The sequence below is a fragment of the Malania oleifera genome, chromosome 4 (genome assembly GCF_029873635.1).
Source record: "Malania oleifera isolate guangnan ecotype guangnan chromosome 4, ASM2987363v1, whole genome shotgun sequence".
Classification (NCBI taxonomy): Eukaryota; Viridiplantae; Streptophyta; class Magnoliopsida; order Santalales; family Ximeniaceae; genus Malania; species Malania oleifera.
Window position 1 is genome coordinate 91,916,131 of NC_080420.1, and position 17,965 is coordinate 91,934,095.

General features: G+C 36.2%; 1 protein-coding gene across 2 annotated transcripts; it reads right to left on the bottom strand.

Annotated features, from left to right (window-relative positions):
* Window positions 1–1,676: 1,676 nt before the first annotated feature.
* On the bottom strand, window positions 1,677–12,662 carry LOC131153267 (putative F-box protein PP2-B12). 2 transcript variants are annotated; one of them, XM_058105464.1, is made up of 3 exons: window positions 12,256–12,662; window positions 2,430–2,548; window positions 1,677–2,314 (listed from the first exon to the last, which is right to left on the bottom strand). In XM_058105464.1, the coding sequence occupies exons 1-3, from the start codon at window positions 12,556–12,558 to the stop codon at window positions 1,822–1,824; spliced, it is 915 nt and encodes a 304-aa protein (XP_057961447.1). In that variant the 5' UTR covers window positions 12,559–12,662; the 3' UTR covers window positions 1,677–1,821. The 2 variants fall into 2 exon arrangements, with proteins under 2 accessions (XP_057961447.1, XP_057961446.1); XM_058105463.1 differs by having other exon boundaries at window positions 1,677–2,338.
* Window positions 12,663–17,965: the final 5,303 nt, after the last annotated feature.

Genomic DNA, 17,965 nt, shown 5'->3' on the forward strand with positions numbered 1-17,965 from the left:
CCCAAAACCTTGAAATTACAACACCCTAGTTTAATCAACTCAAACATTAGTATATTTCTATCTTATAATTATTTTACTTCTAATCGAGCAAAGAATAGGTGGTCTTTCTAGCCGAGCAATGACAGGTGCTTTTTTAGTCAAGCAACTCCTGATCAAGCAAATATATTTCCTTCTCTCGGTCGATCGACCTTTTGGCTGAACAAAGATAGATTAATTGTCTCTTTGGCAAAGTAGCTCAACCATATTTTTTGCCGAGCAATTCGTTGCTAAGCATAAATACTCTCTCCTCATGGTCAAACAACCTTTTAGCTAAACGAATATGGATTCTCTCTTTGGTCAAGTAGCTCTTTACCAAGAAATCCCTTTCTTATGAGCAGAGCTCATCAGATAAGTGTCAGGGCTCATGAGCAAAAATCATCATATGGGTGTCAGGCCTCATAAGTAGAGTTTTTTAGTTTGGTCATTTTATGGTGAGTAGAGTTAATCTCTTTGTACCTTATGAGTTGATCTCATCATATGGGCATTGGGCCTTATGAGCAAAGCTCATTAGTTGAGTCATTTCTTGGTGAGTAGAACTCATTTCTTTGTGCTTGATGAGCGGAGCTCTTCATATGGGCGGATTTACAAATAAGTTAAATTTTTTATAATTATTGTACTTCATTGGCCAATTTTCTTAACTTAATTTATTAAATTAAGGTCATCTCCTTTATTTATCTTTTCAAAATTGAATGAAAGGGTAAAATTGTTATGTTGTTTATGGTAAAATTTTATTTTCTTTTCACTAGTCTTAAAAATTAAGTAACAATCAACTGACACAAAGCTCATGTAGTCAATAAAACCTCAAGGAGATTTTTTGATAGCTCTTAAAAATTTATGGGTGAAGTATTATATTAAAAAGAACTCATGGGTATTATTAAATTTACCTTTTTCTATTTTATGAAATATTTTTTAAATTTATTCAATAATAAGACTATATGTTAAAGATCCAATTCGGCTGGACCAATCAATTAAAACTGCGAACAAAATTTAACATAATTCTATATTATATTTTATCCAAATTTACTTATTTAAATTTAAGATCTAATTTTAAAATTTAAGAATGCAAAATCCACAAATTGCATGATATGGTCAAAACAAACTCATAACCCTTTTGCCATCCAAAATTTATTAAGCCTTTAAAACTTGGAAAATATTAACATTACATTTAAAAACATCCTAAATTTATATTTTTGTTGAATTGTACCAATCTTGCTATAAAATTTCATTAAATAGTTCTCATAGCTACACAAATCCAAAATTCTAATCTCATATTTGTATGTGTAAATTTATATGAAACATAGTACATTGTTTCAATATTCCGAACTCCGAAATATGGAATAAAGAAGAAAAGAAAAATATGAAACAAATTCATTTTTCATATTTAATCCTCAATAAAAATGAGAAGGAAAGTAAATATATAACAAATCAATGAATAAGATTTTAATTATACATTTTAAAAAATATTTAAATTAGAAAAAATTCTCATTTTCAACAATATTTGATACAGAAAAATATACCATAAGAAATAAATTTCCTTATTTTTCTTTTCTTTTTTTTCCTCAAACAAAAATAAAGAGGTTTGGTATGCAAGAATAGAATGAAATGAGATTTATTCTTATTTTTTAAAAAAGTTAGAATGGAATTAATTCTTATATTTTTTTGTATATTAAAAAAAATAAAATATAAAAAATTTGGTTAATGAATTTCTCACATATGCAGAGTCCTTTTAGTCCATTCCATTACTATCGCATTTGGTTACATCCGAACTTGACAATCGATTCATCAACCCTCTTTTGGCCTGATCTCAATCCCTTGGATAACAAGGCCAGACTTCCAGCGGCCGCCCTTCACCTCCTTCACGCTCATCTCCAGCTTCTTACCTCCATCGTTGTTGAAGAACTCGCCCAATTCAACCTCACACCACCCATCCGCCCTCTCTTTCGGAAATGATTCATCGTTCAATTCGCCAGGGGCAGGTGCTCCCAACCTTTGCATGTCAAAAGCACCGCTTAACAGCCCACCACGAGCACCACGCCTCCGTATGAGACGAAACATCCTCTCCTTTCTATCCAAATAAACAGACCGGACGATATTTTCGCCACCAGTTATCCCAGCAGAGACTTCCACAGGTTGGTATTCAAATCCATTCGTTGATTCCGTCTGCTTGAAAACCAAGTAAGCAGCATACTTCGTGTCTGGTGATAGCAAGCAAGTACTTATCTTGCCACAAATTTCAAGCCAACACACATCGACAAGCTCAGCCACCTCTGGAAACCTGTGCGCAGGTACATAGAGCCAACTGCTTAGAGAAGAAAGGGCACAGATTACAGGGGAAAAAATTAAATTAAAAAAAATGACAGGGAAAAAAACTTGATGTGAGAATCGCAGACCTGGATTCTGGTAACGAAATCCACCTCCAATACATGGGAGTGTCGGCCCATACAATGGACAGACTCCTTGGTGCTAACATGTAGCATTTCTTTCCATTCCATCTCTCTAATGAAAAGCTCTATTTAATGCAGGTGATAAAGGTATAAAATCAATAAGGGTGCGAGAATAGTACTAGCAGTCTAGCAAAAAGCAAGCAGCAAGCAGCAAGCAGAGAGAGAGAGAAAGAGGACATTGGAAGTCGAGCATTGTTCTCAGCCAACCCCACAAGTACCCAAGCACAAGAACATTGGCAGGCAGACATGGTTCTCAGCCAACTATATTCAGAAAGGCCGCAAGCATGCCATATTGTATTTGCAGCACAAGGAACGTCATAATGACCCATACTTATTTAAAACATACGTATCTTTCAGACCCCAAATGATGCCTTCTGAAATTCAAGTGACTGCAAGAAACTGTTTAAAAAAAGGATTCATTTTTCTTTTTCCAATATTTTTGAACTTTTTGCATATCTACCAAGAGAGACTCACGGTTGTTCTTGGTCTTAAAATCATTAATATTAGAACATTAATGATCTAATCAGATCAATATACATGTGGTGGTCTCTATAAGTTAGAAATTAGTTGATCACATTAATTAAATTACATATATAGATGATACATATGGAGATATATGATCATTGAACTGACTCAATTGAAAATTCCTAATGGTTAGAATTACCATCAAAATATCAATAGGATATTTCCTTAAGGAATATGATGTTAGAATTTTTTCTAACTTGAGATTTTCGTAGTAATTAACATGTTGTTTATTATACTTTGATTCTGGACACATATTGTCCTACGGTGATAATTGAAAGAATATTGGGCATGATTTAATACTTGTAGAATTAACGATTTGATCAAAATGGAATCCGTCAACTCTTGGTAATGAGTTTGATGTCTATGTTGTCGTTAATTATAATTGTAGAGACCCAGAAAATTATAACTATTAAAATAATTAGGAAAAAATAATAGATAGAATAGATAAATAAATAATAAGAGGAAAAACGGAATATTTTAAAGGGAAAGACAGCAGACCTCGTCGACGAATTTCGTCTTCATCGATGAGTGATCTTCTAGGGATCGTCGACGAAATTTAGTCCCTCATCGACGAAGATATCCCAAGAGAGTGAATTTCAGATTTTAAGTTTCGTTGACGAAATCCCTTCTGTGATTCGTCGACGAATCATGTTTTCTTGTCGACAAAGTCATGTGGCAACATCGAGTATAAATTGATTTGAGAAAGCTTCTCCGCGAAGAAATCACTTTTTCTTCATTTTTCTCTCTTTGAAACGCCTCTCTCTGCCTTCTCTCTAAGATTCCTACTTAAATTCACTCTAAATCAACAAACAGAAACCACTACGGTATTCTAGGGGAGATTCTCTACACATCTAGCGGAGCAGATTTGTAAACTAGACTTTTCAGGTATCGCTCTAAAGTTTAGGGAAGGGTTAGGATACCTATTTTTTGGGGTTTTAAATGTTTATTTGAGATTCATGAGTTGAGAAAATGTTAAAATAGTAGGTTATTTGGGGTTTATTTGATTAAACTAGGGTTTTTGATTTAGGATTTGGGTAAGCGCCACATGCATCATTTTGGGGTTCCTACTGGCGTAGTTTAAGAAATCAGGTAAGGAGAGTATATTAAATTAGGATTTTTGAGGAAATAACCGGTGAAAAATGGAAACTTTATGTATATATGTATATGATTTTCACGTGGGTTCTGAAAAGCCGCCCATTGGAATTGTAAATTTATAAGCCTAGGGCTGTGCTACTAGATATTATTTGTGAAAATGGAAAGTTAAAATGACAGATTTTCTGGTTAATTGTGTAAGAAATTAAATGAATATTTTCAATATATGAACGATGATTATGGGTTGGCTTATTTTATAGTAAACGTAAGAAATATGTCGTTAAATTGTGTGGCATAATTAAAATGAAATTTTGTGTTAAACTATGACATATGTATGAGATATTGGAAATACTGGAAATATATTGAGAATTAAAATGTGATATGATTTATTTTGCATGTGTTTGGTAATGTTAAATTACAATGTATGGTTTGAGAACTCCGGTGGACCAAAAAAGGACACAATACTATTGCGGATATGTATGGTAGAGCTAGTGCACCCACACGTCTTAGATAGCATGTGAAGACGGGATGGTCAATTGTGCTGGGAAGGGTAGTGTCCCCCTGGAGTCTAGACCAGTGAGGGAACAGCCAATCGGACCTATAGATTGTAGAATGTGGTTGATTTAACTCTGGTGGGCCAGCAAGGGTTAAATCCAGCCTTTGAGCCGCACAACCCATCATAGAACGAAAGCATGACTTTGATTATCACTGGTATAGAGAGTTCTAAACGCATAATTGTAAAATTAACCATGGATAATATAAAAACAGTGGATATGGAAATAGCAGATATGGAAGCAACGGATATAAGAATAGTAGACAAAAATGACATGAAAATAGAATATGTGAAAGTAGACATGAATACAGAAATGAGAAATATAGAATATGAATGTGAATGTAATGAATGACACAGAGATAACAGCATAAAGGGTAATGTAGTAAAGTATTATTAGTATTAAATATAGTAGTATTACATGTATTTGGGGCAGAGTATGCTTTTTGCCTGAGGGCTTGCTGAGAAAGGTGAGTACCCTGATAGGTATCAGATGTTGCTTAGGGCTACATAACGTATTAGGGCAGGAGAAAGCTACTTGAATGGGTGGATAATCTTCCCTATTCTCAGGAACTTCTGCCAGTAAACCTTTGTGTGAATTCGCGAGTACGAGATAAACTAACCACTCGAGGGCTTACTGAGTAAGGTAAGTGCCCTGATATACTTCAGTTGTGATCGTAGATTACTTAAGGTATGAGAGCAAAGGAGTGCTACTTGTATGAGCCGATAATCACCGTTATCCTTGAGAACTCTCGTTGGTAAAATACATTGCATGTATTTGAGTAGGAATAGAAAATGATTTTATAACTGTGGTTTCATTTGAAAATAATGAATATATATGTTGTACATAAACCTCATGATAGTCATACACTAATTTAATGTATTTCACCCTTACTGAGATGTGTCTCACCCGATAGTTGAACTTTATCTTTTTCAGAACCTTCGCGTGATCGAGCTTATAGAGCTCGGGATTGGTATAACATCTTTGAAAGAAAGAGAGGGTATAAACTTTGGTTATAATTTTTAGGGTTGTAATATATTTATATTTTTAGAGTTGTGAATGGTTGTGAATATCGGTTGTTGGTATATACTTTTGAGGTTGTATAGATGTAGAAACTCTAATATATTATTGAGGTGTTGTTATTATTTTCGCTGCGTAGCTAATATAGAGCCAGGTTCAAGTAAATGGAACACGTGGCACCCGAGCTCCTCTTGGTGGGTTCAGGGCGTCATAAGGTGGTATCAGAGGTATATTCCAAATAACACTCCGTACCCTAGTTTTGGGTTTGAGGCTTTACATTTTGGTTTCAGAGCATTAGTTTTGGGATTCCGCAAACTTAAGGATGATTAATACCAGAGTATAGGAATAGGTGATAATGAGGATAGGAAATGGGTAGATTAAGTGTTGAGAAGTATAGGATTTTGTCTTATAGCCTGGAGGCGGAAATACATTGACAATTTCCTGTGATTTTTCTGAAGCATTCGACGGCCTCAAAAAAGCTACGGTAAACCTTAGATGATTTCGTTTATGAGCTGAGACTGGTCCTAAATTGAGAAGTTGGATGTATATTGGAATTTAGATTAATGATTGTGTTTATATGGTTATGATAATAGAATTCATATCTCTTTTCTATCATATTTTCAGGATGGATCCTAGGGATGAAGATGTTGAGGCTGAAGGAAGGGATGATTCGGAGACCTCTAGTGAAGAGGATATTGATACCTCCACGATGCTGAGGGGTATAACCCGACAGCTTAGGACAAAAATGAGGAAAGAGACATCAAGGAGTTTAAAAGATTGAACCCTCCTACTTTTGAGGGAGGACCTAATCCAGTGATTGCAGAAAACTGGGTTCAACAAATAGAGGAGATACTGGAAGTACTTGGCTGCACAGACAAGCAGAAGGTCTACTATGCTGCATTTAAGATCATAGGGGATGCGAAATGTTGGTGGTTTTCTGTGAAACTGCTAAAAGAACGAAGGTTAGTAAAGATAGCTCTAATGTGGGATCAATTCAAGGAACTATTCTTTGATAGGTATTTCCTCTTATCTATAAGAGAGGAAAAGATTAAGGAATTTACTAATCTGACACAAAGGAATATGACTGTGAGGGAATATGTGGCTAAGTTCATTGAACTGTCGTGTTTTGCTCTATTCCTGATCCCAAACGAGGCGAGGAAGGCCAGGAAGTTTGAAAAAGGTACGAGATGAAGGGTTTATGAGCTTGTAGTGGGGTTTCAGGTCCATAATTTTTCAGATTTTGAAAATAAGGCTTCGGTGCTGGAGAAGAGCACTCAGGGCAGTACAAAGCCGACAGAGCAGAAGAAGAGGCCTGCACTTTCCAATTTTCAAGCTGAGGGTAGTCAGGGATCGTGGAAGAGAGAGAAGGATACTATGAGCCTGAGGCACGAAACGACATATCGGGGTTATTCTGGTTATCAGAGGAATCTATCCTACTCCTTATGTTAGAAATGTAATAAGAGGCATAGAGGTGAATGCCGAGCTTAGGGTCCTAACTATTATAGGTACGGTAAATCGGGGCACATTAGAAGGAATTGTCATGAACTGCTGCCTATTGCATCTACACCAAACTAGATCCAAGAAAATCAGCAAGTACCCCGAGGTGGAGGTGATCTAGCACATGTGTATACAATGATCCTGGACGAGGCAGATAAAACCAAGGGGGCAAGTATGAGTTTATGTTATAAAATAATGAAGGTTTTATTTGATTGTAGTAAATATAGAATTTCAGATGATGGTATATATTGAACTGTATGGGATATAGTGAGTTAACAATTGTAAAAATGTGAATGAATAATTAGCAAAATTTCGAGGACAAAATTTTTTGAAGGAGAGGAGAATGTAGAGACCCAAAAATTATAACTATTAAAATAATTAGGCACAAACAATAAATAGAATAGAAAAATAAATAATAAGAGGAAAAATGGAAAATTTTAAAGGGAAAGACAGCATACCTCGTCGACGAGTGATCTTCTAGACATCGTTGACGAAGTTCAGTCTCTCGTCAACAAAGATATCCCGAGAGAGTGAATTTCATATTTTAAGTTTCATCAACGAATGCATCCTCTCGTCAATGAATTCCCTTCTGTGGTTCATCGACGAATCCTGTTTTCTCATCGACAAAGCCACGTGGCAATATCGTGTATAAATTGATTTGAGGAAGCTTTTCCGCGAAGAAATGACTCTTTCTTCATTTTTCTCTCTATAAAATGCCTCTCTCTGCCTTCTCTCTAAGATTCCAACCCGGATTTAGCCCAAATCAACAAACAGAAACCGCTACAGTGTTTTAGGGGAGATTTTCTACACATCTAGCGGAACAGATTTCTAAACTGGACTTTTCAAGCATCGCTCCAAAGTTGAAGTAAGGGTTAGGATACCTAGTTTTTGGGGTTTTAAATGTTTATTCGAGGTTCATGAGTTGATAAAATGTTGAAATAGCAGGTTTTTTGGAGTTTATTTGATTAAATTAGGATTTTTAATTCAGAGTTCGGGTGAGCACCACAAGCATCATTTTGGGGTTCCTGCTGGTGTAGCTCAAGAAATCAAGTAAGGGAAATATATTAAATTAGGATTTTTGAGGAAATAACCGGTGAAAAAATGGAAACTTTATGTATATATGTATATGATTTTCACATGGGTTTTGAAAAACTGACCATTGGAATTGTAAATTTCTGAGCTTAGGGCTGTGCTACTAGATATTATTTGTGAAAATGGAAAGTTAAAATAACAAATTTTTTGGTTAATTATGTAAGAAATTAAATGTATATTTTCAGTATATGAACGGTGATCATGGATTGGCTTATTTTACAGTAAACGTATGAAATAAGTTGTTAAATTGTATGGCATAAGTAAAATTAAGTTTTGTGTTAAACTATGATATATGCATGAGATGTTGGAAATATTGGAAATGTATTGAGAATTAAAATGTGATATGATTTATTTTGCATGTGTTTGGTAATGTTAAATTACAATGTATGATTTGAGAACTCTGGTGGACTAGAAAAAGGCACAATACTATTGCGGATATGTATGGTAGCGCTAGTGCACACACACGTCTTAGATAGAGTGTGGAGAAGGGATGGTCGATTGTGCTGGGAAGGGTAGTGTCCCCCTGAAGTTTAGACCAGTGAGGGAACAACCAATCAGACCTACAGACTGTAAAATGTGGTTGATTTAACTCTAGTGGGCCGACTAGCGTTAAATCTAGCCTTCAGGGCCGCACAACCCATCTTAGAACGGAAGCATGACTATGATTATCATCGATATAGAGAGTTCTAAACGCATAATTGTAAGTTTAACCATGGATACTATAAAAACAACAGATATGGAAATAGCAAATATGAAAGCAACAGATATAAGAACAGTAGAAGAAAATAACATGAAAATAGAATATGTAAAAGCAGACATGAATACAGAAATGAGAAATATAGAATATGAATGTGAATGTAATGAATGACATGGAGAAAACAACATAAAGAGAAATGTAGTAAAATATTATCAGTATTAACTATAGTAGTATTATATGTATTTGGAGCGGGGTATACTCTTTGCTCGAGGACTTGGTGAGAAAAACGAGTGCCCTGATATGTATCAGATGTAGCTTAGGGTTGCATAACGTATTAGGGCAGAGGGAAGCTACTTGTATAGGCGGGTAATCTTCCCTATTCTCGGAACCTTCTGCCTATAAACCGTTGTGTGAATGCGTGATTACGAGATAAACTAACCATCTGAGGGCTTACTGAGTAATGTAAGTGCTCTGATATGCTTCATTTGTGACCATAGGTTGCTTAAGGTATCAGAGCAGAGAGATGCTACTTGTATGGGCAGGTAATCACCTCTATCCTTGAGAACTTTTGTTGGTAAAATATCTTACATGTGTTTGAGTAGGAACAAAGAATGATTTCATAATTGTGGTTTCATTTGAAAATAATGAATATATATGTTGTACGTAAACCTCATGATAGCCACACACTAATTTAATGTATTCCATCCTTACTGAGATGTGTCTCACCCGATAGTTGTACTTTATCTTTTTCAAGACCTTCACGTGATTGAACTTAGAGAGTTCGAGGCTGGTATAGCATTTTTGAAGGAAAGAGAGGGTATAAACTTTGGTTATAATTTTTTGGGGTTGTTATGTTTTCAGAGTTGTGAATGGTTGTGAATACTGGATGTTGGTTTATACTTTTGAAGTTTGTATAGATGTAGAAACTCTGGTATATTATTGAGGTGTTGTTATTATTTCCACTGCGTAACTAATATAGACCTAGGTTCAGGTAAATGGAACACGTGGCACTCAGACCCCTCTTGGCGAGTCTGGGGCGTCACAAGATGGTATCAGAGGTGTATTCCAAATAACACTCTAGACCCTAGTTTCGAGTTTGGGGCGTTACAATAGTGACTAAAATAAGACGTTGGCGAGGGCAATTGAATAAAAGATAAAAAGAGTTTCTTATGTCATTTATTGGTCAGTTATAATAGACATGGAACATAGTAGGTTACCTATTTGACAGTTGGATCATATCCTAAGGTAAACCCGGAGCTATAATGATGGTAGAAAATACTACATTATTCTTCTACAGGTTCTTGAATATAATTATGTACTTCATGCTATCTGGTCATTAAGGAGTGTTGCTAGATGCTAACCTTGATTAGTCAATTGATTTGACAAATCTGACCATCTCATTCTTTGTAAGCTTCTCGCGTACTGTTAATAATGTTATCCTTACTATTCAAAAACAATGTTTTCCTATTGTCCAAATGATATGATATCTAGGACTGGCAATATGGGTTCGGACTCGACGAGTCACCTGTGACCTACCTGGTTAAAACGAGTCCAGATTTATGAAAATCAACTCGTTTAAATATAAGTCCACCCGTGACCCGCCCGTTTATAAAACGGTCAACTCGGGTTTGGGTCAAGTCACCCGTCGGGTGACCCGTTTACTTGGCTACTGTTGAAGTTAAAACCCTAAATGGCTAAATCCTATTCCTAATTCTCGTCGCAGCTGCCTCCTCCAACTCCAGACTTCCCTCCTCAATCTCTCCCTCCAAGAGTGACAACCATGACAAAAGCTTACTTCATGTGCGCCGATGAGTGCTTGGATAGGAGGCTTCAGCAGGAAGAGTTGCACCACTCATCGATCACCATTGCTGAAAGAGGCAGGAAGTAAGCCCTAGATTTGGCACAAAATCAAATTGCCAGGTAGAAAAAAGGTAGGGGTTACAAGTCGGATGGTTAAAGAGAACTAAGACGGCTTTAAACAACAAAAGGAGAACAAAGCATGGTGGATGGATCGGAGGTCTGGGGAGAGCTGGTTTGGTTTCGAACCGTAGAGCGGAGATCGAGTGTGTTCTTCTTCTTCTTCTTCTTCTTCTTCTTCTAAACGACTCCGGAAGGAAGAGCTCCTCACCATCGCCACTTGCTAGTTGCAGTTCTTCTTCTTCTTCTTCTTCTTCAGGTTTCCTTCTTCAAACTGATTTTGATTTAATGTTTTAAACCCTGAGATTTAAAAATCTGATTTTGTTCCTTCAACCGAGAGAGACCTAATGAGAGATAATTTTTTTATTTTTTTATTTTTTTGCTTTTAAGTTTTAAAATAATTAATTTTTTTTAAATGGATAACCCATGACCCAACCGTTCATTAAACGAGCATGTTAGGGTTTATAGGATTATGACCCATTTAACTTCATCCCATTTACAGCAACTTGTTTCCAACCTGCCTGGACCCGATTGGTGAGCCCGTTTTGCCACCCCTAATGACATCCGTTCAGTCATCACTCACATTCAGAGGGTTATCCACTAATTCTGTAAGAAAGGAAAAGGTTTCATAATGTCCATAGGAAGATATTTTGAAATTTTCACTGGGAGGTTAAACGTAAATTACCAAATTCCTCTCTCTTTTCTTTTTCATTTCCTTCATTCTAATGTGCCCGTGCAGAATTTTACAGATTGAGTTTCACAACAATGCTTCTACAACTGTGCATAACTGTAGAGATTGTATTCACTACAATGCCGTACAACATTCACAGAGAAGGCAAATAAAATTTCAGAAATCCTTACGCTAGCAATTTTGTGCGTGTCCATGTTTCTCCTGTTGCATCGGCATTTGGGATCCTCGTTGGATGATGTCTTTCTTGACTTATAAAAAAACAATCAGCACCTTTTTGAATTCAGAATTTTAAAATTTGAAAATTGGAATGCTACCCCGGTTCTGACATTTAACTTTCTTTAAAACGAATTTTTAACTCAAAAAAATCCTACATATTCAACGAAAGCTTGACCGGAAAAGTAAAAAAATAAATCAAAATTCGATCCTGCAAATATCAGTTCTTCCAATTAAATATCAACGATGACGATGACAGCGTCCTCGAACCACCAGAAACTAAAAAAAAAGTTCCATCCTTTTCCGACAACAAATTTTCATTAGAATAAATGCAATTTACCCCCAGAAGTAGTGCAATTAAAACCTCAGAAACAAGAAAAATAAATCTCGAAGCTACGCAGTGGATCTATATGTGATCGCAGCAAAGGAAGATAGAACAAAAACATGAAAACAGAAACGGTAGAAATGGGGAATCACCTTGGTACCCTCGTCGATGAGGAAGGGGAAATCGCAGAGGCGGAAGAAAAGCTCCTTCTTGGAGGAGCAGCCGGCGAAAAGAGAGGAAGAGCAAGATCGGGAAATGAGGGTGTGGCAATAGGAGGACAGAAATCGGTGCCAGACGGCGTCGGAATCAGCGGCAGAGAGGAAGGTGGGGGAGACCAGAGAGAGCCTGCAAGCGTCGGCTGGGCTCGTCAAAGACAGGATGTTGGCTATGCAGCCTTCCGGCAACATCAACAGATCCATCCCTCCACCGCCATTTCCATTTCCTTCCTCCATCATCCCTCTCTCTCTCTCTCTCTCTCTCTCTCTCTCTCTCTCTCTCAGCTTCTGTTCGATGGATAGTTGACTTTAAATACACTTCATAGTTCATACGTAAAATAAGTACTAACCACATGTTGCTATCAAATATTTAAAGATTTGAATGCTATAAATAATCTTGTAAGACCATTGACCATCCAAGTAATCGTGGATTATAAAGTATAAGAAGAAAAATTAAATATTTAATATTAATATCTTAAATACCTTCAAGACTGCATGTGATTAATTTTAATAGAGTGATCTTTCCTATAGAATTTTTTGGTAACACCTCAACCCTCTACTCGGGCCTGAAGTGCTATTAAAACATAACATACATGTCTCTTTGATACCATACATATACAACCCGTCCAAATAAGATGAAACAGATGTTCCATATTGATCATCATACACATACACAGTGGAAAAAATATATACTAATACATCCAACACTTACCAGAGTTCTAACTATTTCCCACATACATACATAACTAATTACATATCCTGTTATTACAATCCCCAAATAACAAAATTATTATCTATGTCTCACCAGCTCTAATAATATCTATCAACTGTCTAACACCAGCCCAGCAGTATGCTAAACTCGATCCCTCGAAGGACCTAAAATATGATTTGTATAATAAGGTGAGACACATCTCAGTAAAATAGATTATATTATTATTAGTGTGTGACTAGCATGAGTTGTCGTGTACACATAATACTGATACATTTAATTGACATTTTAAAACTGTACTGAACTGTAGCAACCTAGAAAAAAAAATAATAGAATAAATAAATAAATATTAATTAATTAATTAATTAATTATTATTAAGGAAATTAATTAAAGGAATAAACAAATAAAAGGAATAGTGTGTGAAAAAATTGAAATAAGGATATATATTAAGTTTTATATATATATATATATATATATATATATATATGAAAAGTTATTATATAATAAGGTATAAAGTAAAAAAAAAAAAGAAAAAAAGAAAAAAAGACAGAAAGCAAAAGAGGGAAAGAAAAAAAAAAAGTTCATAGCGGAACATAAAAGGAAAAAAAGGGAAAAAAAGAAGAAGAAGAAAACTCTCACGCTCTTAGCGGAACATAAGGGGAAAAAAAGGGGGAAAAAAAGAGAAGAAAACTCTCACGCTCTCTACTTCTCTCTCTTTATGATTTCACGGAGGATTCTCGCCCAATTGAAAATCCAAAAATACCACTGGACTCCATTCTCTGTCGTCGACATTTCTACCAAAGTGGATTTATCGCAAGAGTAACGTAGACATATTTCTTGGGTTAAGACAAATTCTCTACTTACCTCAATTTTTCTTTAATTTTAAATCAAATTGACGATCGGATATCACCACAAGAATCTAGGGATGATTCTCTACAAGTCTAGTGGAGTAGATTTCTCGTGGGGTCGTTGTAGACATAGCCCCAAAACTATGATAAATAAGTTATTTAGAAATTAATTGTTATTTAATTATTGTAAATTAGGAAATGTTAAAATAATATTTTATTGGAGTTGATTTAATTGAATCAAAGTTTGGATGAGCGTTGTGGGTATAATTTTGGGAACCTTATAAGCGTGATTCAGGAAATCATATAAGGGGGAATAAAATTATATCATTATTTTATTAAGGTGAACTGGTTATTTACAAGCATATGAAATTTATTATTTATCTATATGATTTTTTTTTTTAACTTAAGTACTGGAAAATGATGTTTTTTTTTTAAAGTTTATATTTGGGATAATTGCATATGATATTAAATTCGTGTGACATGAGAACAATTTTTCCTAATAAATTGAATGTGAATTACTGTGGTATTTGAGTTTGCATGTGGGGATGTTTGGAATGATTATGACATGATGAATAAATTGCTATGTTTGACTCATGTGTGGAAATGTATCGATCAGTTGGATTACTGTGTGGGAATGTGGATATGTTGGATACCTGTGTGATAATGCATTGATGCATCTATGTGAACTAACTGGTGTGGTTATTCGTATGCATCTCAATATAACGTTGGCATGAGGAGGTTGTATATTGCCTAGATATAAATCATGATATGACATTAACAGGTCAAGGAGTTTGTCATATTGTCATTTATATGAGGTAGGACATTGGCAAGTCGAGGAGCTTGTTCTACTGATATACGACGGGTAGGTCATGGGGATTAGATATTGGTGAATAGTGATTCTGTGTGGGTCGCGTGTCACGAAAGTTGGAGTAGTGCCTGTGTTGGCCACGTTATATCCTGTGTAGACAATAGCGCCTGTGTGGGCCATGTTATGTATCCCTTGTGGATAGTGGCACCTGTGTGGGCCATGTTATGTACCCTATGTGGGTAGTGGTGCTTGTGTGGGCCACGTATAGATAAGAAGTACGTAGGTGCTTGTGTGGGTCACGTACTGATATGTACGCAGTTGCTCTGTATGGGCTACGTATTGAGGACATTGGAAGACGAGGTATAAGTTGCATAATTCCTATGTGGATGTGTTGTACATATGAATTTAATTAAAACATAATAATAATGATATAGCATATTGTGAATGCATGTGTGTGCATGCAACGAGATAAACATACCACCGGGGGCTTGCTAAGAAAGGCGAGTGCTCTGCTAGGTAGTTTCTTAGTATCAGTGCAAAGAGATGTCACTTGTATAGGCGGGTCAACATCCCGATCCTCGAAAACTTTCGCCTTTAAAATAATAAAGATGTGCATATTGATGGCAAGGTAATTCTCCACCTGAGGGCTTATTAAGTAAAATGAATTGGTAGGTAGTTTTTAGTACCAAAGTAGAGGGAAGCTACTCGTATGGGCAGGTAATCTTCCCTATTCTCGGGAACTTTCGCTTGCATAAAAATTATGTGCTTGTGTATATTGGGTGTGTGTATGATATCAGACGTCCGTGATTTTATTAATGAAATGTTTTCTCAATTGTTATTGATGTTATATGAGAAGCATTTTATTTTGATATATAAATATTAAAACTTATTTGTCACACACTTTTGTAATTTATTCCACCCTTACTGAGAAGAGTATTACCCTAGTGGATTAACAACTTTTCAAGTTCTTCTAGAGATCGGGATTGAAGGCCTAGGCTGGGACTGTTTTTGGTGGTTTATTTTTGGGGTATTGTGAGATACTGGTATGTGACGACCTACTTAATTTCCATTTTTTTTATAATAATAAAATCAATCAGCATAAATCTCAACAGATCATAATCCACTTGGACCCGTGGGTACCAGGGATACATCGAAACATATAAAAGAAGCCTAAGCAGCAGGAAATACACAATCATATACATCTCATTATATCATACATTACAATATACCAGAGTTACTACAATCACTGTATCCTTATATACACAACACTCAACCCAAAAAGAATATGTCTTAGGGCCATTTCCACACAAAATACCTCTGATCCTATCAAAATACTCACCCTTTTGGAAGGGCAGATCTACAGTACCAGATCAACGGGGCTTTACCCGCTCTCCTATCAGAGGCTCCTGAAAAGTTTATAAAATTTTGGGGTGAGACACCTCTCAGTAAGGGAAATAAACTAATACCAGTGTGTGGCAACATGAGTATTTCGTGTTCTACATATACCATACATAATATATTCAGTAACTGTTTGTCAAATATGGGAAAACATACATATATCAAATCATGGTAGAACATACTGCATTTTCATAAACAAATCTCATCTCATATAATAATAATAACATAAAACATTCCTGGTAGGTTAGCTGGCTGTTGTCATGTATTACCCCCACATAACTGGGTTGTGTAGCCCAAAGGCGAGACCTGACAATGGTTGGCCGACCATTGTCAAGTCAAAAGTACAGTCTGTAAGTCCGATGGGTCTGCCAGACCTAGTCCGTATACTAGGGGCGCTCACATACTTCTTAAAAACCACATCGACCATCCAATTTCACACCACTCCATACAGCGGCGCTAACTTAGATATCATGATCATGAAGACCATGGACACATAACAATGGTACCGTGCAAGTGTTAGCCTAAACCAAGCCAACCAGGTTCTGATACCATATAACGTATATTGAAACTATGATACATGGATATTTCATATCATTAATTTTTATATCAATCATAACATTTTGCATATATACGTATATCATGAAAATCATGGGCCCGTACACCGGTATTACACATATTATCATAACTCGGCCCGTATGCCGGTAAATCATAGCACAGCCCGTACGCTGGCAAATCACATCATAGCATGACCCGTACGCTGGCAAACATATCATAGCACAGCCCGTACGCTGGCAATCACATCATAGCACGGCTCGTATGCTGGCAAACATATCATAGCACAGCCCGTATGCTGGCAAATCACATCATAGAACGACCCGTATGCCGGCAAACATTTATAAAAATCTCGGCCCGTATGCCGGTTTTCCCATTATAAAAATTCGTATCATAATCACATTCCAGAAAACAGTATTTCATAACATTTTATACTCATGGCACTCTGAACAGACTTTCCACATATTTAATATATCATCATTTAACCGTATTTTCCCAAATATAAATCACATAAAAATATATTCATTTCCCTGAAACCAAATTCTATAATAATATACATACAGTTTTCATAAATTACTAGCTTAGTTTATCCCCTTACCTAGCTACTGAGAAAACCCCCAAAATATTCTAGTCTAACACCTGTAGGATTTCCCGACCAATACCCTGAAAATGAAAACTCCCGGTATTAAACTTTAGTATTTCCACGTGCATATCCTTTCCTATAACTATCGCAAGACCGAATTTGACTTAAAAAGTCTTACCTCAACTCGGGGATGATTTCTAACTTGCTTTCACCAACGATCCACTTTGGCAAATTTGGAGAAAACTTCCCCAAGAGCGTGGTGGTGACTTCAAATTGTCGATCCGGCGTAAATTTAGCCCGAAATCGAAGAGAGAGAGAAAGAGAGAGAGAGAGAGAGAGAGAGAGAGAGAGAGAGAGAGAGAGAGAGAGAGAGAGAGAGTTAGCTTCATTATTAAGTTAAAAATATGAATTTTGATATTTATAGAGCAGGGAATTCGTTGACGAGCCACGTCATTCGTTGACGAATCCTTTAATAATTTCGTCGATGAAATTCAGTCCCCATCGACGAAATTCAGTTGGCTCAAACCTCTCTCGATATTTCCTCGTCAACGAATCCCCTGTATTCATTGACGAATTCTCTTATATCCTTGTCGATGAATCCCCTGTATTCATCGACAAATTCTCTTATACCCTCGTTGACGAATCCCCTATATTCATCAACAAATTCTCTGATGATTCCCTCGGTTATTCCTTTCAAAGTGCAATGTCGTCGACGAACGTGAGGCGTTCGTCGACGAAGTCGACCTCC